The sequence below is a fragment of the Astatotilapia calliptera genome, chromosome 13 (genome assembly GCF_900246225.1).
Source record: "Astatotilapia calliptera chromosome 13, fAstCal1.2, whole genome shotgun sequence".
Classification (NCBI taxonomy): domain Eukaryota; kingdom Metazoa; phylum Chordata; class Actinopteri; order Cichliformes; family Cichlidae; genus Astatotilapia; species Astatotilapia calliptera.
In genome coordinates, this window is record NC_039314.1 from 14,523,959 (window position 1) to 14,545,690 (window position 21,732).

Here is a 21,732-nt window from a genome sequence, read left to right on the forward strand (position 1 = left end):
CAGCTAAACAAAAACAAAACTGAGGTAATAGTCTTTGGCGCCAAAGAAAAACGATTACAGGTCACCAGAGAACTTCAATCTATACATCTAAAAACCACAAACCAGGCGAGAAATTTGGGTGTAGTGATGGATGCAGACTTAAACTTAGAAAAACACATTAAGACAATAACAAAATCAGCTTACTATCACCTCAAGAATATATCAAGGATAAAAGATCTGATGTCTCAACAGGACCTGGAAAAACTAGTCCATGCATTCATCTTTAGTAGGCTTGATTACTGTAACAGCATCTTTACAGGTCTACCTAAAAAATCAGTCAGACAACTACAGCTCATTCAGAACTCTGCTGCTCGAGTCCTCACTAAGACCAAAAAAGTGGACCACATCAGTCCAGCTCTGAGGTCCTTACACTGGCTGCCTGTCCGTCAGAGGATATACTTTAAAGTTCTGATGCTGGCCTATAAAGCTCTGAATGGTTTAGGACCAAAATACATCAATGACCTCCTGACCCAGTATGAACCATCCAGATCCCTCAGGTCATCTGGATCCGGTCTTTTATCAGTTCCCAGAGTCAGAACCAGACACGGAGAAGCTGCATTCAGCTTTTATGCTCCTTATATCTGGAACAAACTCCCAGAAAGCCTCAGATCAGCTGAAACACTCAGTTTATTTAAATCCAGGTTGAAGACTCACCTGTTCTCAGCTGCATTTGAATAAAGCACCAAATCCACACTATAAGCTTAAATTTCAAAACTTACATTTAACTACTGATTTTATCTACTGTTCTGATTTTATCTGTTTTGATTTTATATACTGTTGTTTGTTTGTTTGTTTGTTAATTAGTTAGTTAGTTTATTTGCTTGTTTTAATCAATTTTAAATCATGCTTTTTATTTGTTCTTGTTTCTAATGTCTCTGTAAAGCACTTTGAATCACCTTGTTGTTGAATTGTGCTATACAAATAAACTTGCCTTGCCTTGCCTTGCCTTGCCTTCCTCAGGGCTCTGTGCTGGGCCCTAAATTATTTATATTATATATAAATGACATATGTAGTGTTTCCAAACTGTTAAAATGTGTATTGTTTGCTGATGATACGACTCTGTACTGCTCAGGTAAAAACTTAGAACAGCTTCTGACTACAGCGGAAAAGGAGTTAAATATATTAAAAAACTGGTTTGATGTAAATAAGTTATCATTAAATATAAAGAAAACAAAATTGATTCTTTTTGGCACTAGACAAGTGAAAAATGTATCTAAAATAAGGGTTAATGGAATTGAAATTGAAAGAGTGTACGAAAATACATTTCTTGGAGTGATAATTGATGATAAGCTGAGTTGGAAGTCTCATATAAACCACGTGAAAACAAAAATGTCAAAAACCATTGCTATTCTCTATAAAACAAAGCATGTCCTGAACAAAAAATCATTATACACACTTTATTGTTCTCTGTTGCTTCCATATATGACTTACTGTCTGGAGATATGGGGTAATGCATATAAAACGAACACTCTTCATATTTTCAAGTTACAAAAAAGAGCTATAAGAATTATAAACCAATCAAACTATATAGAACCAACTAACATTTTGTTTATTAATCTGAATACCCTGAAATTTTATGATTTAGTTGAATATAAAATGGCACAGATAATGTATAAAGCACAAAATAACTTGCTTTGCCCCAGTACTCAGAAGCTGTTCAAAGTCAGAGAGAGTCAATATGACTTAAGGGGAACAGATTTCTTTAAGAAAAACAAGATGAGGACAAATATAAAGCAGAGATGTGTTTCTGTTAGAGGAGTTAACCTGTGGAATAGTTATGACAGTGATTTGATTTGATTTGATTTGATTTTATTGATTAGCATTCAAATTCAAATCTCAGTGAAAACAGTGAGAAAAACAAAAAACAAAAAACAGTGAAAACAGAACAAAAATCTACCATAAAGAAAGAAAGCATGAGACAAGGCTAATCAAAAGGTATTGGCTGAAGCATTTGCTTATTACGCCAACCCTTTTCACAAAATATCTTTTTGTATGCAGCTCCTGTACACAGGGCTTGAAGAAAATAATAAAACAAAGCAAAAACAAAACAAAACAAACAAACAAACAAAACAAAGAAAAAAAAAACTTTCCACCTTAGATAAGTAACTACATCAAAGTAAAGAATCAAGAGGTTGTTGTTTTTTTTCTCCTTTTTGTTCTTTTCATTCTTGATATATATATTTTTCTAATACTCTATTTTTAAACATGTTTTTAAACAAGGAAAATGAACTACACCTTTTTAAATCACTGTCATAACTATTCCACAGGTTAACTCCTCTAACAGAAACACATCTCTGCTTTATATTTGTCCTCATCTTGTTTTTCTTAAAGAAATCTGTTCCCCTTAAGTCATATTGACTCTCTCTGACTTTGAACAGCTTCTGAGTACTGGGGCAAAGCAAGTTATTTTGTGCTTTATACATTATCTGTGCCATTTTATATTCAACTAAATCATAAAATTTCAGGGTATTCAGATTAATAAACAAAATGTTAGTTGGTTCTATATAGTTTGATTGGTTTATAATTCTTATAGCTCTTTTTTGTAAAAAGGTGTAGTTCATTTTCCTTGTTTAAAAACATGTTTAAAAATAGAGTATTAGAAAAATATATATATCAAGAATGAAAAGAACAAAAAGGAGAAAAAAAACAACAACCTCTTGATTCTTTACTTTGATGTAGTTACTTATCTAAGGTGGAAAGTTTTTTTTTTCTTTGTTTTGTTTGTTTGTTTGTTTGTTTTGTTTTGTTTTGTTTTTGCTTTGTTTTATTATTTTCTTCAAGCCCTGTGTACAGGAGCTGCATACAAAAAGATATTTTGTGAAAAGGGTTGGCGTAATAAGCAAATGCTTCAGCCAATACCTTTTGATTAGCCTTGTCTCATGCTTTCTTTCTTTATGGTAGATTTTTGTTCTGTTTTCACTGTTTTTTGTTTTTTGTTTTTCTCACTGTTTTCACTGAGATTTGAATTTGAATGCTAATCAATAAAATCAAATCAAAGATAGATAGATAGATAGATAGATAGATATGGGCAGCACGGTGGCACGGTGGTTAGCACTGTTGCCGCACAGCAAGAAGGTCCTGAGTTCAATTCCACCATCAGGCCGGGGTCTTTCTGTGTGGAGTTTGCATGTTCTCCCCGTGTTTGCGTGGGTTCCCTCCGGGTACTCCGGCTTCCTCCCACCGTCCAAAGACATGCAGCTTGTGGGGATAGGTTAATTGATTAATCCAAATTGTCACTAGGTGTGAATGTTCGAATGAATATGAGTGCAAATGGTTGTCTGTCCCTGTGTGTTGGCCCTGCGACAGACTGGCGACCTGTCCAGGGTGTACCCCGCCTCTTGCCCTATGACAGCTGGGATAGGCTCCAGCGCCCCCCGCGACCCTGAAAAGGATAAGCGGAAGCGAATGGATGGATATATAGATATATATATATATATATAGTGTACTGGAGAAGTGTAGTCGGATGGTAACAAAGAGAGGGAAGTTAGTCAGAACTGAGGGGATTGAACTACCAGAAGGCAACATTGCAGACATAGAGGACAGGTACAAGTACTTGGGGATCCCGCAGGTGAATGGGAACCATGAAGAGGCCGCTAGAAAAGTTGCAACCACCAAGTACCTGCAGAGGGTCAGGCAAGTCCTCAGGAGTCAGCTGAATGGTAAGAACAAGATCCGGGCCATCAACACATACGCCCTGCCCGTGATCAGGTACCCTGCTGGGGTAATAGGCTGGCCAAAGGAGGAGATAGAAGCCACTGACATAAAGACAAGAAAGCTCCTTACCATGCATGGAGGGTTTCACCCCAAGTCCAGCACCCTGAGGCTGTACGCTAAGCGCATGGAAGGGGGCCGGGGACTGGTGAGTGTCAGCACCACAGTCCAGGATGAGACAACGAACATCCAAGAATACATTGGGAAGATGGCCCCAACTGACCGAGTGCTCAGTGAATACCTCAGGCAGCAGAAACCCAAGAAAGAGGAGGGAGACGAGGAACCATCATGGAAGGACAGGCCCCTGCACGGTATGTACCACCGGCAGATAGAGGAGGTGACTGATATCCAGAAATCCTACCAGTGGCTGGACAAAGCTGGGCTGAAAGACAGCACAGAGGCACTAATCATGGCAGCACAAGAACAAGCTCTGAGCACAAGATCCATAGAGGCTGGGGTCTATCACACCAGGCAAGACCCCAGGTGCAGGCTGTGTAAAGATGCCCCAGAGACAATCCAGCACATAACAGCAGGGTGCAAGATGCTAGCAGGCAAGGCATACATGGAACGCCATAACCAAGTGGCCGGCATAGTGTACAGGAACATCTGTGCCGAGTATAATCTGGAAGTCCCGAGGTCAAAATGGGAGATGCCCCCAAGGGTGGTGGAGAATGACCGAGCTAAGATCCTGTGGGACTTCCAGATACAGACGGACAAAATGGTGGTGGCTAACCAACCGGACATAGTGGTGGTAGACAAACAGAAGAAGACGGCCGTAGTGATCGATGTAGCGGTTCCGAATGACAGCAATATCAGGAAGAAGGAACACGAGAAGCTGGAGAAATACCAAGGGCTCAGAGAAGAGCTCGAGAGGATGTGGAGGGTGAAGGTAACGGTGGTCCCCGTGGTAATCGGAGCACTAGGTGCGGTGACTCCCAAGCTAGGCGAGTGGCTCCAGCAGATCCCAGGAACAACATCGGAGATCTCTGTCCAGAAGAGCGCAGTCCTGGGAACAGCTAAGATACTGCGCAGGACCCTCAAGCTCCCAGGCCTCTGGTAGAGGACCCGAGCTTGAAGGATAAACCGCCCGCAGGGGCGTGCTGGGTGTAGTAGTATATATATATAAACCATAAAGACTTCTAATGACAGTGTCTCTGTTTCTGGAATATCAGATATTACTCTGACCTGTCCCTGTTCTATGTCCCTGTTAAAATATGTATCGATAGATAGATAGAGAGAGAGAGAGAGATACCACAAAGACTGACATTGACAGTTATTTGCAGCATATGTCATATGTGTGATATGTTGCACATTCTAGTAGGCTTTAAAGTGTTTCTGAGTGTTCAGGACAAGGCTCAAAGTAAAGTACATGCGTGCATGTATTACTCATCCTGTGAGTACATAAATGTATCGTCATAGTCCCTCTGTGTGGATTGGTTTAAGGTTGAGGCTAGGTTAGATTTAGGGCAAGACTGGGGTTAGGCAAATGTTTATTGCCTAACCGCAAATCAGTATACTTCATGATGGATGAAAGAATGAGTGTGTGTGTGTGTGTGTGTGTGGTTGCATGTTTGTGTCAATCAGGTGGTTGGTTGGTCTTTTTGTTTGTATTCTCTCTCTTCCGTAGGGAGCAACTCTCCCTCATCATTAGTAATGAACCAGCTGCGGTGAAAGGCCGAAGCCACAATCTCAGCCCAGAGAGACAGATGAATATTTGATTAGTCCTCTCTTTGCCTTCATGTGTGCACGTGTGTGTGTGTGTGAGTGTGTGTGTGTATGTGTGTGTGAGAGGAAGTGAGAGAGAAAAAGCCCAGTGAGGTCAGTGTAAAGTCTACATCTTTCCATCCCCCCCGTCTCTCTTCTTTTTCTCACTTTTACCTCTCCCTGCCTTTTTTCACACCATTCCCTTCGTCATCAGCCTACACCTCTCCACTCGCTATACTCTCTTGTACTTTGATTTATTTTTCTCTCTCAACACCTCTCTTCACCCCTCTGACACTTTCTTTTACCATTTCTCTTCCTCTGTTTCTGCTATAGGACTGTGCAGAGACAGAAGTGGACAGGAACAAGTGCTGTACCCTGTGTAACATGTTCTTCACCTCTGCAATTGTGGCACAGTCCCACTACCAGGGCAAAACCCATGCCAAGAGAGTCCGCCTGGTGCTGGGGGAGCCACCCAGTGTACCCACAGCCATAGCCAACCCCACAAACACAGGTATCGCACACAGTCTAGTTGTTATATTGACCTGTGTTAGACTTTTACATAAAGATTAAACTCAGATATTTAACTTAACGTACTAAAGCTGTGCAGCAGTTTGCAAATGGTGTAGTAAGGCACGCTAGTGTGCCTTTGAGCCAAATCCTGGTGTGTTGTGAGACTTTATGACAGCCATAGTTATAGTTATAAATAAAGGGAACTCCAGTCTCATTTTGCAGTTGCTGGATGGTGGGATTTATCCGTGTGTGATACATCAAAGGCCCTGAATGACACCAAGGAAGTTAATAAGGGGAAAAAAACACATCATTTTCTTGTGTTGAGTAACTACCTCACTGCAGAAGACACACAACTTTTAGAAATGAGAAAGAAAAACTGTCAGCAGACACTATCACAAAAGCTGCATGTCTCTTGGCTACAGAGGTGTCAACACTATTCAAATGCATCACCTGTGAGAAGTTTGCTAATGCTAAGAAAGTGCCAGGCAAGATAAAGAGGCTCTTGGAAACCAAACAACCATTCTGACAGAAACGCAGCCAATTTCAAAAGCTTGCTGGATTTGAACCACACGCAGCAGGGACTTTTGTTGTCTGATAGTTGGAAAGGGGCAAGGCATATGGTAGTGGACAGGCGAGTCTTGCAAAAAAAGAAAATTACATGTCAGAGGTCCAGATGCAGCAAATAGATTGCCAAAAGTGAAATTACTGAGAATAAAATCGAAAAAAGATGTGCCCAACAACAGAAGCTGTTTTGCGTTGAAATATTGGCTTGCCTCAAAAAGTTTAAAAAACCAGTCACAGTGCTTTGTTTCTGTTACAGCAGTCACAGCAGCAGAAGAAGTCAAGGCAGTGTCCAAATATTCTTTGAGCTTCGGACAGCAAAGTAAAAAGAGCATTAAACTGTTCCTTTAAGGAACAAACAGCAGACACAGCTCTGCTCTTGGTCACAAGTTGTTTTTGGTGGATCTCTGCTCTCTTTGCTTCATCCTCCATCTTTCTTTACTGTTGTTGATGAGAGACAAAGCCCCTTCCAGCAGTCAACAGACTACCAGCTACCAGCTAACAAGCTAGCTAGCTAACATCTCCTAGCTAACATGCTTCTGTCATGTGCTCATTGTTGCTATATTACTGTGCAAAACCCTTGAGCCAGTCCTTATTTCTTTCAAAGTTTTTCTGTGAAACATTGGCTGATTTTTCACTCATTTTCATAATGTTTTTGTTGTTTTCTGTTTTATTTTGTTATTTGATTGTTTAAGCTGACTCATTCAAGCATTAAAAAACTGCTGTGTGCTTAGTAAAAATGAAAGGAAAATAGTCTCTTTAGTCACTTTGGTATTAGCACTCTTTTTCAAAAACCGCCAGCAAGATGCTTCCCAAATAGCTATTTTCTGAAAGGTTGGCATATTTTGGCAAAAAAAATCAAAGGAAACTAGACAAGTTGAATAACAAAAGAAGAAGTGTATGAAACCATCTAATGCAGATGAACCATATCTCAAGTCATGTCCATAAGAAACAGGAAAAAAATCAAGCAAAACTCTGACAGAGGAACTGAGAGATATGTTTGGCACTTCAGTTAACCCATCTAATATTCACTGTCAACAAGCATTTATTAGAAAGGAAAACAAGGATAAAATGCTGTGGTATTAAAGTAGGTAGAACTGGACTGAAAATCAGTGTTAAGTTGTCTTTTGTAGTCATAAATCCAAATTTTAAATGGATTAAAATCATGCTGGAGGCTCTGTCATTGTTTGGTGCTGCATTTCACCAGTGGGGTTGGGGTTCTTGTCAAAACTTGGTGGCATTATTAATATAGAACAAATCTGCCAGGATCTGATCTACTATTACCATCATGAAAATTACAACAATTTTTGAGCTTAGCAATGATCCCAAACCCATCACACAACATTGTTGAAACACTGAGGGATCGTCTTGACAGCAAATAGAATAAAACGCAGACAAGATCCGAAGAAGATCTTTGGATGTCCTTCAACAATCCTCAAGAACTATTCATGAAGACTACTTAAAGAAATTACAACAAAGCGTGCCTTTAGGCTGTGTTTTAAAATAAAGGTCATCATACCAAATGTTGACTTACAAGCTTGTTAGAATAGTCCAAACTCAGTTTTTGCCTTATTTGCATTTATGTTTGCACATATTTCAATAATACACTGCACCTCTTCCCCATTTTCCTAGGAAAATATAAAGAAGTAAGGGATAGCTCAAGGCTTTTGCACACTGCTGTTGGTTACAAAAACCCTCTTTAAAATATACAATGCTGATATCAATTGATTTGGTAAGAGAAGTGATCCTGATGAGTGCAGAGGTGTTCCAAAAGCCCAGCTCTGTGAGCACAGTGCAAAAACATGTTCTGTCCTGATGGTGTTTTTTGTGGCAACAACTTTAAATGCTGTCAATGGTGAGCTTCACAGGATGCTGTCTCTCCACGTGGGCTCTTATACATGTCTATGTTTCAAAATTTGACAGTTTGAATCATTAATTTTTGGCTTATATTCTTTTTTACATCATATGATTAGAATCAGATGATTAGGGCAGCACGATGGCAAGGTGGTTAGCACTGTTGCCACACAGCAAGAAGGTCCTGAGTTCAATTCCACCATCAGGCCGGGGTCTTTCTGTGTGGAGTTTGCATGTTCTCCCCGTGTTTGCGTGGGTTCTTTCCGGGTACTCTGGCTTCCTCCCACTGTCCAAAGACATGCAACTTGTGGGGATAGGTTAATTGGATTATCCAAATTGCCACTAGGTGTGAAAGTGAGTGCGAATGGTTGTCTGTCTCTGTGTGTTGGCCTGGCGACCTGTCCAGGGTGTCCCCGCCTCTCGCCCTATGACAGCTGGGATAGGCCCCCGCGACCCTGAAAAGGATAAGCGGATGGATGGATGATTAGAACCTTGAATCAGAAGTGTTAACTTTATTCTGGTTAATAAAATAACACATTTAAAGCTCTTAGACCGCTACACTAGGCATTTTGTCTCTTTAGCATTTAAAAGGTATGTTAAAAATTCCTTTCAATCATGAAATCTCAACCAGACTATTTGATGCACCAGTATAGCATTCATTCTTTCAATCATTCAGCAATACATAACAGACAGAACACAATCTATTATTCTTCCATGCTAAGCTATGCATCTATAAGTTCTCATTCCTGATCTTAACACAAAAAGCCTGTCGTCACTAGAGACCATAACTCAGTTGTCAAATAGACTCTCACCTCTGCTCGTATACATCCCCTCTTTGTGACATGTTTTACTGAACTGAGAACTATTTTTACTTCAAAGGCTTTATTTTTTTTTATCTGAAGTGGATTTGGAGAGCTTTAGTGATGGTTCAGTCAAAACTACTAGCCTGGGATTCAGGGGGAAATGTGTTTGAAAATGGCAACATGCCAGAGGCCCAAGAAGTAAAACTTAGCAGATGAGGCACACAGAGAAACATTAATTTATAAAAGTCTCCTGATTAATAAAATGTGTTTTTTATCAAATCAAGACATCTGCTGATTGATATTTTTTTTGTTGAAGCACAAGATTGTTCAAGATTAGTGTGTTTTTAAGTGTCTGTGCTGCTAAGTTGACTCCAGGGGAGCTTTACATAATGTGATTCAAATTGGATTCAAAGGGGAAACTCTCACAGCTATAAAGGCACAATCGCTACAAAATGGAGTGTTATAATCAAGCCCCTGAGTGACTTTTGCTAAACTCTGGCCTACTTTTGGGAAAAGTGTCACTTCTGTACAGGCACTGTCGTGCAGTTTGCTTCGTTTTGTGACAGTAGGACCTGAAGGAAAAGAAACAAGAGAACAAGAAGAGAGAAAGAGTGACCTGGGAGAGAAGAAGAGGATTTCAGGAGAGATTAGAGTCAAAAAGAACCCTTCATGATCATTCCGAGATGAGCGCGCCACAGAAGATGCACAGCCAAGCTGACAGGCTTGAGCACACATGGACATAGAAACACACACATGCACGCACAATCATTATTAGAAAAACACAATGGCAGGATGACTGGCGCAGGCACTCATGGCATTCACTTGCATCTCAGGACACTTGGACACTAACAAACACACTAACGCATATTCCCACAAACATACAACACAGTGAGGTTAGAAATAGTAGAGTCCGTGTGTGTTGGAGAAGCCTTTGAGCGGTGGAGAGCAGAGATCGTACCTGCGCTCCCTCCCCGATGCGCATCACATCCCCATACACTTCAACCCAACACCTCTTCCTCCAGAACACACACTATCGTGCACACTGCCTGTGCCCCACTCTGTGAAAAACACTTATTTCTGCTCCACTGTGCAGAGATCACAGTCAGGAGAGGAGAAGTGGTGGTGCAACAAGGGAAAGAGAGGAGAAAAAACATCACAGGGTCTCTCCCTGTTGCTGCTCATCACATGCAGTTCCGTAGAGCTGTCAGAACCGAGGAGTATCATTTACGCACTGGCACACGCAAGCACACATGAATGCTACACCGGAGATTTGATGATGGAATTGCCTCTGAGCTTTGAGCAATAAAATAAAATGACAGTAAGAGAGTTGCAGGGTTGAGTTTTGAAAGTGAGACGATGGCAAACACAAGCAAAGGGAATATGAGTGGGTGTGGTTGGTGAGATGAACAGAGACACAGCCATAGATACAGTAACTATGTGAACAGAGCCTGAAGACACATCAAGGTATGAGGAGCCAATCAGCTCAAAGGGCTGGAGTCAATCCGGCGCAGGCCCCCCACACTAAAAAAGACACATAAACGAACCCACCTCACACCCGTGGTCACTGGTCAAGGATTCATGCGGGCATTTGTTAGCAGTGAGACGATGGTTGTTGTGAAAGAAGTGATATGACTCATCTGAGCTTCAAAGCATGTGTGAGTGGGCTTTTGTTTGTGATATAAAATGTGAACTAAACGTGCGGCATCGGGGCTGTGTACTCAGAGTCAGTATAACTCGAGAGTCATTGACACATTGTGGATGGCAAATCGGCACATTTGGACATGCCATCTGGCACTGTAAGCTTTCTCACGCAATTTGGCTGTGGACATAACCCCCTCCCTACCATCCCTTCTCAGGATGATTTGTTTGGTACACATACTGTACCTTACACATGCAAACAGCTTATTCTGGAGCTTCTTTCACACACACACACACACACACATGCACGTGCACACATATACAAGACATCACACGTTTTCTTAAGCGTGGCTGTAAGCGTGTCCGCCACCCAAACACCCACATTCACACACAGACACACGAGTAGCCACACGCATGTACGCAGTTTTCGCTGTGAGAGCTACAACCCCGTCCTGTGGACATGTCCGTGCCTGTTGGCTATTAATGGGCAATCACCATGGTAACCAGTGCCATGTCATGAGTAGCAGGTCACCTGGAAATCTGCCGTTTCTTTTTTTTTATTTTTTTTTTATTCCCTTGCAGAAGAGAGGAGAGGAAAGATGGTACAGGTTGAAAAAAAAAGATAAAATAGGAAGGTTCAGAAGCCAGTCTCTAACACTTGCAGACTGGACCCCGGAGTGCAGATGGCCTCCTTCCAGCCCTCATCTATGCTCCACATATGTGGCTCGCAGCAATCCATTTGCTCTTTGCTCTCAGCCTTGATGAGTACAATCTGATTACGGAGTTTTTAAATGGAAATTTGGTTTTTCAAGCATGTATTTGAGAATTCATGTGTCTGCGAAGAGTATGTGCGTGAGAATCTGTGCAAATGCATCAAATTTTCATGTTAACGAGTTTCATGAAAATATTTTCATTTCATGTAATTTTCACATTAGAGCTTGATTTGCATTTGAATTCATGTTAATATCCTCCCTCCCTCACTCTACCTTTCCTTCTCCTGTTCTTATTTCCTTCTACAGTATCTTACCCTTGACTTGTCTCTAACTCCTATCTTTTCACTTCCGCTTCCAGATTCCTCCCCTTCCACCCCACTGCCCACAGACCCCGCGTCGTGTCCCCCTCCTCCACCTGCCCTACCCTGGCCCATGGCGGTGGTCAGTGGAAATGGTGGGAGAGAGGCTGGGAAATATTGCTGTCTGTGTGGAGCCTGGTTCAACAACCCTCTGATGGCCCAGCAGCATTACGAGGGCAAGAAACACCGCAGGAATGCAGCCAGGGCACGCCTCCTGGAGCAGCTAGCAGGCAGTCTGGATGCCACAGAGAGCACAGGTCAGCCTCTTGGACCCAATCCCAGCAAAAGTGGCAAATGAAAGGCAGCAGGGGTGTTGCGACTTTGTCAGAGGAAAGACGATAAGTGGGAGTGCAAGATGCTGCAAGATGTGCAGCAGTGAATGAGGATTCATGAAATGCTGATATGCCTTTCAGTGTGGGGGTACATATCATATGTTAAACTGAGGTAAGGCAAACCAGTTATTCATTGATAAATTTAGCACCATCAGCACTACTTAGTGTTGAGATCTCAGCTTACATGCATTTGGATAAAGACATGGCTGTGTTTTTGCAAGGATTAGCCAAAGCTTCTTCTTTAAGTCAACTATCTGTCTCACTGAGGGTCACAACACAACAGTATATGTCAAAAGCTGTATGTGAAGTCTCCTGGCACATTGCGAAAAGCATACTTAAGAGATAATGCAGTGCAGAGCAGAGAAGGCTCAACAGGTGAAATCCACCACATTACATGCATGCATATTTATGTGTGTGATGATTCACACAAAATGGCACATGAAATGGTCAAACATTAGTAAATTAAACAAGTAAATGTGGAGATAATGGGGCAATGATTCCAACACTCACACAAATATTTCTAACAGATGGGTACTTTAATTGAATTATGAATAGCATTTGGCACAGAAACCACTTTCGCTTCTCGGGTTCTTAGGAGTGATATCATCCAATATCACCAAACATTATCCTACTTCAGCTGAGTCCAACATGCATTCATGAGTGCCACACGACACCTCTACCGCACACATACAAGTTTGACGCATGCTCGTACCACACAGCACACAGCCTGTGACAAACATAAATCCACTTGTGAAGCCGTAGCAGTGCTATTTGCTGCATGCTCCAGGTGCCATGACACAAATCATCATCTCAAGAAGCCAATCATATTAAAAGCATGAGTCATGTTGCCGCCTACACTGGCTCAGAGGCTTTAAGTGGTGTCATGTTAGATATCATCCCCCATTCACATACTGTGACCCAGATCCCAGAGACTCCAAATTTCATAATGTAACCACGGAAAACATTTTTTTAATTTAATTAGAATTTTGTTTATTTTTCAGACAATCGTCCTCATTGAAGAGCAAGGCTGCACTGCAAAATCTTTTAACTGCCCTTGAACAGGAGACGTTTAACGGGTCGAAGTTTTCTAAGTGAGCTTGCTGTTGCCGTGATTTATTATACGGGCTGTCATTCATGTGTTTGTTCCAAGGCCTTTAGTCTGGAACGCTTTGTTCACTACAGCGCAGCTCCATTGTTTGTACTCGTTTGTTCTTGAGTTAGACGAATTTCCATTGGTCCGAGATTCTCACGTCAGATTGGCTTTTTATCACCACTTAAGGTGTGAAGTCACAGGTGTATCAAGTGTAATCACAGTGGGAGGGTCGAACAGGAGGTGGCAGCTGAACTAAGCAAAATGCGCACAGGAGGGGGAGGAGAAAGGAGGAATTTGGCTTCTGCCAAGCACAGATTCATCTATGTCCTTTCGTCCTCATTTTCCCTTTGTGGAATAGTTTTCTCTTTACGTTCGTTTTATCTCTTTCCCACCCCCTTCCTTCTGCCATACTCAGTCTTTGTTTTGGTTAGGTTGTGTCTAAATGTGTGTGTTTGTGTAAACCACTGTGGCGTCCAATCTGGCATCATGTCTCATCTGTCATCCTTATTATCTCCCCCACAAGGCACAGGTGAATTATTTGCACGCCAATATTCTCTTACTCTCCAAACTATGGCTACAGAGTCTGCCTACTGTGTTTTCTTGTTGTGTCCTATTGATGATATTGACCTTTACTTGTGTTGTCTCATCCCCCTGTGGCCATGAACAAAACTTATCATAAGACCTCTTGACATTTAAACACATGCAGGTTCTTATTTTTTATATGTATTTCTCTGGTTTAATTGCACAGACGGGACACAAGCAAGAATGTCGTGACTTTCCACAGCTAGGTGCCAGGCGAAATCCTTGGAGATGGATTACAGTGGTGGACAAGGGAGTAGCTACTGACGAGGGATGGGGCCCAGCTGACTCGGCTGTGTCTTTACATAAATCATGACGGGGGAGAAACCCCTTAAGACAGAGCCAGCGCATTGTCTCTGCTCTCTGGAGACTCCGAAGAGAATTAGAAGCAGTGAGATAAGCGTCTAGGAATGGAGAGTGTGTCTGCGTATGTGTGTGTGCAGGACCCAAGAGAGGGTGAAGCACTAAAGCCGAGAGAAAATTGTGTGTAATTGATGACTGTGCCAGAGTTGTGAGACGGAGCTGACCTCCTCTCCCACTTACTGTGACACAGTCACACATCAGAATTACATGCAGAAACACATAACTAAGATGTAGTGTAAGCACCGTAGGTCCGAATACCAGCTCGCTCTGGGAATTAAAAACAGTTTATCTAACAAAGCAGTAAATTTACCGAAAACCAATATATACTTTTAGGCTTTTTTAAGTATTCTTTGAGGATATATTTCCTCAGTTATGTTAAAAGTACCCAAAAGGTCTTATTTAACCCGATAAAATGGGCTCAAATAATAGTGTTATGTGGAAAAGTGACTCATAGTGAAGAACATGGAAAATTATCACTCAGCTCGATTCGGCAGCGTGCAGCATTTTAACATTTTTTCAGTTCCTTGTTATTGTTTAACAGTGCAACTGGCACATCTTTCTTTAGGCTCATCACGCTCGACGGTGTCATTTCTAGCAGCAGCAAGCAGCTGTTCTCACCAGTGATAAACCAACTACCTGTCCAGCAACACATCATGTGAAGTAAGCAGCTCCCTAGTGAATGTAGTGGAGCATTTAGCAGCTAAAGACCTGTGTATTTCCCTCTGGAGTTATTATCGACCAAAAGCTCAGTTAAAGACAGGAAAATAAAGTGAAATGTTGGACTATGAAACACTAGAGATAAGAGAAAGATGCCACTAAATGCATTCCTGTTTCCATTTCTTTTGCCCATTTCTATTGGTAAATCAATTATACCAATAATAATTATTATTGTGTCTTTCAAAAGTTTTACTGAACGACTCTGGCAATAATCCCAAAATCCATGAACTCCATCTTAATAAGCTACCTTTAAGAATTATTAGTTGCTTACAGTGAAGAAACTAGAAAACTAGAAAAATCTAAGAGAATCTGGAAATCCTTTTTTAAAAGCAATAGTTCACAAAGATAGTTTCCTGCGCCTGGTAATTTTTTCTTTGTCTGAAACAGATGGTCTCTCCAATTACTGTCACACTGGCTGCAAAAAAATAATTAGTCTCTCTCTAAGTCCTTCAAAGTTTGCTGGTAAAATTCCACTTGGATTTAATCTGACTCTCACCCAAATCTCAACCCCTCTCTTCTATGGTATTTGCGATATATTCCTTTGAGAGGCTCTGTCAAGTATTTGCTGCAGACTGTTAGTTTTGATTGCATCTCAATGGGCTCTTCTTGGATTCAGTTCATTTTTAATCTTGCAAAGCACATGGTAAACTAAAGCACAAAGGCTCTGGGGTAGTAAGCGCTCCATAAACTAATATCCTACAAGAAGCATGAATAACATTACACATGAATACCCTACAGTGAGTGCAAATTAGAGGAAACTCTACCTTGAATTTATCCATAGGAAACTTGATGTTCAATAGTTGTACACGACCCATTTCCCTCCCTCTTTGTCTTCAAACAATCCCACCGTTCACCAAAAGTGTGTGCAAAAGACTAGATTTCACAACTGCTAGTGCTAACCGCTACCTGAAATTCCTCTGAGCCTCTCACATAAAAAGGAGCTGCAGTCAGAGCTTGGCAGCGCGTGGTATTGGAACGAGCCACAAATATCGTGCTCCAAATGGGTCATTAATGTTGCTTGAGTTGGGACATAGTGAAAAAAGCTGAAAGCTAAAATTCATCACACACTGAAACTGCAGCAGGATGTTGAATTTCGCTGCAACAAGACTCTTGAAACAAACATAATTTTCCCAATTTTCTAAGCACAAAATGTAGCTCATTACTTTTTTGACAACCATTTAGGCATCTCCACACCGGGGGTGCCAGCAATGCCAGAAGGCTCTGTACGTTAAACCACAGCCACAAACAGCTCCACACCCACTGCCTTAGCGCTTCTCACCCCCTCTTTTCTCTCTTCTTGGCATATCTTCTTGTGTAATTAACAAGGCTTAGAACTCCCTCACAAATACTGCTCATGCTCGCAAAAAAACCCTACATTCACAACCCTGAGCCACGTGCTGTCACTACCGTTGCACACACACTTTCCCTGCATGTAATTAACATGGATTAGGGCACAGTGTGGTCTTGTGCCAGAACTGCTTTATTAACCAAAACACGTTATCTGTGCATATGTATATGTTTATGCGTGTGTTTACAAAAGGCTGGTGCTGACACAAACTGCAGCATATTGTATATCTCTGCTACTCGGGCAGTCAGTGTGGAGGTGACATCAATCAGGCTAAAAGCAGGAAAGCTGCCTTTGTCTGCGAACGTGTACACATGCACATGTAACACACTTCATAATCACACATAAAAGAATAGACCTCTTTATGTAATCCTTGCAGCAGTATAGAATTACGGGGAGGAGAGAGGAAAGAAGAAAGAGAGACTTATCTTTCCTTTCTTTCTAAATTATCGCTTCTCCAATTAATAGCCTTCTCATTTAGAGAGAACAGAAGTAATGACATTTTGGCAGTGGAAGATGTGCCGGCTCTCTTTTTTCCCACTCTCTCTGTCTCTCTTTCACACACACATACACACAGAATTAGTTATTAGCTCCTAATAGTTGCAAAAATATCAACATTTAAGCCAAGACAGCAGTTACTTCAGGCAACTAATTCAGTCCTGGCTTTCTTGTAAATGACTGCTTATCCTTAATCACCCCTGAAAGAGACTAAGGGACTCTTGAGGCAACAGGGAGTAGATATGCCACATTATGCAGCTCTAGCCCAAGCCTAAACGACCTCCCACCACTCCTAACTATATTACAACTTCATCTCCCAGTGTACTTCACCAATTACTGCTACGAAAGGTCAAAAGGAATACTAAGACAAGTCATAAATCTCAAGGACAATAATGACAGCAGCGAAAAGGGCATGTACACACAAGCAGGCACACTCCAATTTTTAGTTGCACAGCATAACTAAAATTTCACACCCATTGTCAGAAAATAAAGTAAAGTTCTGCAGTGATGGCTCTGCAGTGTGCAAAAAGTGAGAAAACAAAAATAGCTCTTCATTGTATCTCTAACAGGGGAAACACGGGCAATTATAGCGTGTTGCTGATTACCCAGAGAGATCATTTCCTCTGCTTCCTTTTATGAAAAAGAAAGACGATTTTAAAATCGGTGCTCTAGTTACCACGGGACGTTATTTTGGGGCTTGGATACACATTTTTTTGTGGTCATTAAACCCCAGCGTGAATGCTACATCAATGCTGCAGTGTAATAAATCATTATCCATTCCCTCCTCTGTTTAAACCATCGTATTATTCTCTGGATATTTCCTCTCTTTCACTCGCTTCTTCTACCTAATCCCCATCTCCGCACCACCAACTCTCCCTTCTCCCCACTCCATGAGTATCTCCAAATTCATCGATCTATTTTTGGGTGTTCATCGCGACCACCTGCAAACCCTCTAATTAGTTAACATCTGTGTCTGAGCTGCACCAACTCAAGCTTGCATTCACCAACACAATACAACTGTGCATGCACACAAAGCAGACATGCACACATCCCACTGTGCTGTTCGTTTCTGATTCCTAGAGTCCAAATTCTTCTGCGGTACCCGCCTTTCTAGTGCAAGTTTTAAAAAGGAACCCCTCACACACACGCAGGCACTAAAAAGAAGGGGGCACTGATCCAAGGATCTAAAAATGTAACTGGTTTTCTGCTAATGATCAGTCTAATCAAATCTCTTTCCAGATGCACTCTAATTAGGAAAATTACCCAGCACTACTGAGGGTAAAAATTAGACTGTTACTTAGTGTCAGTACAGATTTTTATTGTTGCTCATGTTGGGCTCACTACTACTAGCTGGTGATCCAAATGATGATGATGATGATGACAGCTTTTAGGGATTGTTATAAATCATACTTACAGAAAGTGACTTATAGTAACTATAATATGTTTATGTCTCTCTAGGGCTGCGAAGTAGTTACTCTTGCAGTGTCTGCAGTGTGGTCCTCAACTCCATTGAGCAGTATCATGCACACCTCCAGGGCTCCAAGCACCAGAACAAGTGAGTACAACAACATACAGCAGATTTATACTTCTGTGTTAACTCTACACCTTAATGACATGGCATGCACTTCCTTGGATAAGCAACTACACTTCGCCATCAATGCAGCCTGCACGGGTATAAAGATCTATAAAGATTCACTGTGCAAGTATATTTCAGGCATTTTTTTAAAATGTCATAGTCATTTTGGGCTTTTAATGATTTCTTTGAACGATTCGTTTTCCAGCTCAAAGTCCAGTGCTAATACTTTCAAGCAGGAAATACGCATTTTTACAATTGTTTGGTGTCTGATTTTCCCATTTGTAAAAGTTGTTATATGAAACTATATTACAGTTTGTAGTTATACATCATCAAGAGCATGGCAACGCTGACTCACATGTGAGTGCTGTTCAGTTAATACATTTTGTTTAAAGTTTGTATTTCACTTTCCAAAGTTAGCATTCCAGTTATATATACTTTCAAGCTAAATGTTGCTTCCTTATTCAGAAACAGGTCACTACAGTGGATTGTTATACTTCCTGATACAGCCCAAAGGTTGTGGCTTGCTAACCAAGAGCTAACTAGCCAGCATAGGCTGACACTTTACCCTACCGCCTACTGGTGTTGGCCAGAGGGGCCAATGGCGCGATATGGCAGCCTGGCTTCTGTCAGTCTGCCCCAGGGCAGCTGTGGCTACAACCGTAGCTTGCCTCCACCAGTGTGTGAATGCGAGAGTGAATGAATAGTGGCATTGTAAAGCGCTTTGGGTGCCTTGAAAAGCGCTATATAAATCCAATCCATTATTATTATTATTATTATTATTACAACTCTCAATTTCTACCCTCTTATCCAAATATGGTTACATTTGATTTGTAAAAGCAAGATAAATGCAATGCAAATACAATTAGATTCAGAACAGAAACCAACTAATGGGTGGCATCATACACTTTCATGTCTTTACTTGAAACAAAAATAGAAAACAACATAGATTTAATGACAAGAGCTGACTTGTATTGTAAATGCCTAAAAACTGACGTTCACTTATTTACATTACTTTTACTTTACCATGCTGTGTGAGGAAAACCATTTGGGGCTGTATTTATCACTGTCACAAAATATACTATAAAAAAGCTCCAACATTAGAAGCGGTATGTTGTTTCAAAGAGTAAGGACTGATGGTTCCATTAGTTTCTGTTTTATCAGATGTATATGTGAGTAAAATGAAATATAATGAAAGTTCCAGCAGATTTGAGAATTACAAAAATAACAATGTGGAATTTATTATAATGAGTCTTTCACAATTAGGCTTGGGTCATTACTGGTTTTAGAAAATCCCAAGGAATCACAGCTGGTGTCTGAGAAATTATATCCACCCGCAGGATGAGACTGTGATATGGAACCGTTACATTTCATGCGTTTGCCATGAGATAGCTGTCAGCATGGTTATAGGCAGGTTAATGGTGCTCGTCTGTGTGCGTGCATGCATCTGTCTGTATTTAAAGGAATACAGTGTAAATTAAGTATTTTATGAATGTATTTGTCAGATAAAAGGGCGCTTGAGGATATTATATTGTTAGTGCAGCTTTCTGCTGTTTTGTTTTTCCTTTTTTAGAAATTTGAAGCTTTTTTTTATTTTTTGGTATTTAACTACCCTAGAGCATATAGCTGTCTGGGCTGCACAGACTAAACTTCTGTAAGCAAGTTAACTCTTAGAGACTGGTGGGTGTAGTGAGAAAAGCAGCAGCAGCTATAACAAGGATGAGAAAGGCAGCGAGAGAAAGAAGTGAGAAAAACAGAAAGCAAAGATTTTCTTTAATCCATTAAAAAATATGTATTTGGTTGTAAGCATAAAGAGCAGATGATGCTCTGTATGTTTATCATGAGAAACATCAGGCCTGTTCTGCCAGCTTTAAAGATCATACAGTGTGAGGACACTTTAAAATAATTGACATATGTTTTCCCATTTGCCTGCACAGTTACTTTGCTTAACTAAGTCACACTATGGAAAACAGTGGTGAAAAAGTTGGTGCAAGTCTGTGCAATGAGCTTGCAGTCTCGTTGCCTTTGAAATAGTTGCGTTAAAAATGGGTCCAGGTCTGTGACAACTGGGAGTCAGTTGCCATCTTCAAAGCAACTTGCAGCGATGAAACTCCAATAAGATGGTATCAGCTGCTACCATCAGTATGAGATTAAATGGGGTCAAGTTGGCAAATGCATGTAATCGGTTTGTGATAACAAGGCGATTAACTATGATAAATTGGCAAAAATTGTAAATCTGTTGCCTTCCGCATGCACAAAAATTCACATTAACTACTTACTGCAACAACCAGTTTTTCCTTTGTTGTAGTGACACAAAAAAGGCGCATTTTCAGACGGTGTTACATTTCAAATAAAGTCTTCATGCAATTTCTGATTTTTCATTTGAATGATTCAGGCAAAAATGTTATAAAAACCAGTGGATGTTAACCAGAACCCACCCATAACCCTAGAAATCTCACTAATCATCTGATGGCTGTTTAAAAAAAGGAGAACGTGTGTCTACAAGTCAGGCACAGAGATAGAGGCAAAGTTTAACCACATTTTTTTCCTACCCACAGTGCTGTCTGGCCCTACTGTGATTTACTGAGATGCAAAGAAGCTTCTCACAGCGGTACAAATAGTATCTGATGTACTAATCAGAGGCTTGTGTGATTTGAAAATGAGAATTAGCAGGTTTTTGTAGTTGTTGAACTTTCATGACAAGTTCGGGTAATAACCTTGATTACATGATTACATTTCCATGATTACATTTCAGAAGAGATGCTACTCGGAGGAAAAAGTATTTTTTAATACTTGGTAGTAAGACTGAAGGTCACAGAAGTGATTTCAGAAGTCACTCTTCATTTACTTCCACATACCAGTAAGCAAGGTAACTCAATCTAGTCAACCTTGATAAGAGCATAAGCTAAACTCCTGACATGTGCAATTGTTGAGTTGTATAATGTCTCTGTCCAGAGACGGTAAATCATGGGGAACCAGTGGCTCATAACTCTCTCCTTCTGTCAGTTTTACTGTCGCAAAGCAGAGAAGCGGGCAGACACACTGGAAGAGTCATACTTAGGAGAGAGAATGAGAGAGTAAGCAAGACAGATATGTACTAGAGAGACAGCACGCACCACAGACACCAAGAGACAGATGGGACGAGAGATGCAAACAGACACGTTACGTTTGGGACAGAGGAAAAAAGAAATAAAACGGGTATACAGGACACGACAAAAGGCTGAGGAAAAAAACTGATAAGGAGGGACAGACAGACATACAGCAATGAAGTAATACAGACAGAAAGATGCAGAATAAAACAAAATCACAACAGAGTAAATCTCCTTAAACTGAACTGAAA

The 21,732-nt window shown here is 40.9% G+C and overlaps 1 protein-coding gene across 4 annotated transcripts in view; it reads left to right on the plus strand.

Moving 5' to 3' along the window:
• The window catches only part of LOC113034742 (zinc finger matrin-type protein 4), a 66,899-nt gene that overhangs the window by 33,716 nt on the left and 11,451 nt on the right, over window positions 1-21,732 (plus strand). The window contains exons 4-7 of one of the 4 annotated variants that reach the window (XR_003274227.1): window positions 5,788-5,965; window positions 11,892-12,336; window positions 13,226-14,919; window positions 18,278-18,337. Coding sequence is in view for 1 of the 4 variants with exons in the window: in XM_026189715.1 (XP_026045500.1) it covers window positions 5,788-5,965; window positions 11,892-12,149; window positions 18,278-18,374 (533 nt within the window). In the remaining 3 variants the exon portion in view is untranslated. Of the gene's footprint in view, window positions 1-5,787; window positions 5,966-11,891; window positions 14,920-18,277; window positions 18,375-21,732 lie in introns of those variants that run through there. The other 3 variants (XR_003274228.1, XR_003274226.1, XM_026189715.1) reach the window with 3 other exon arrangements.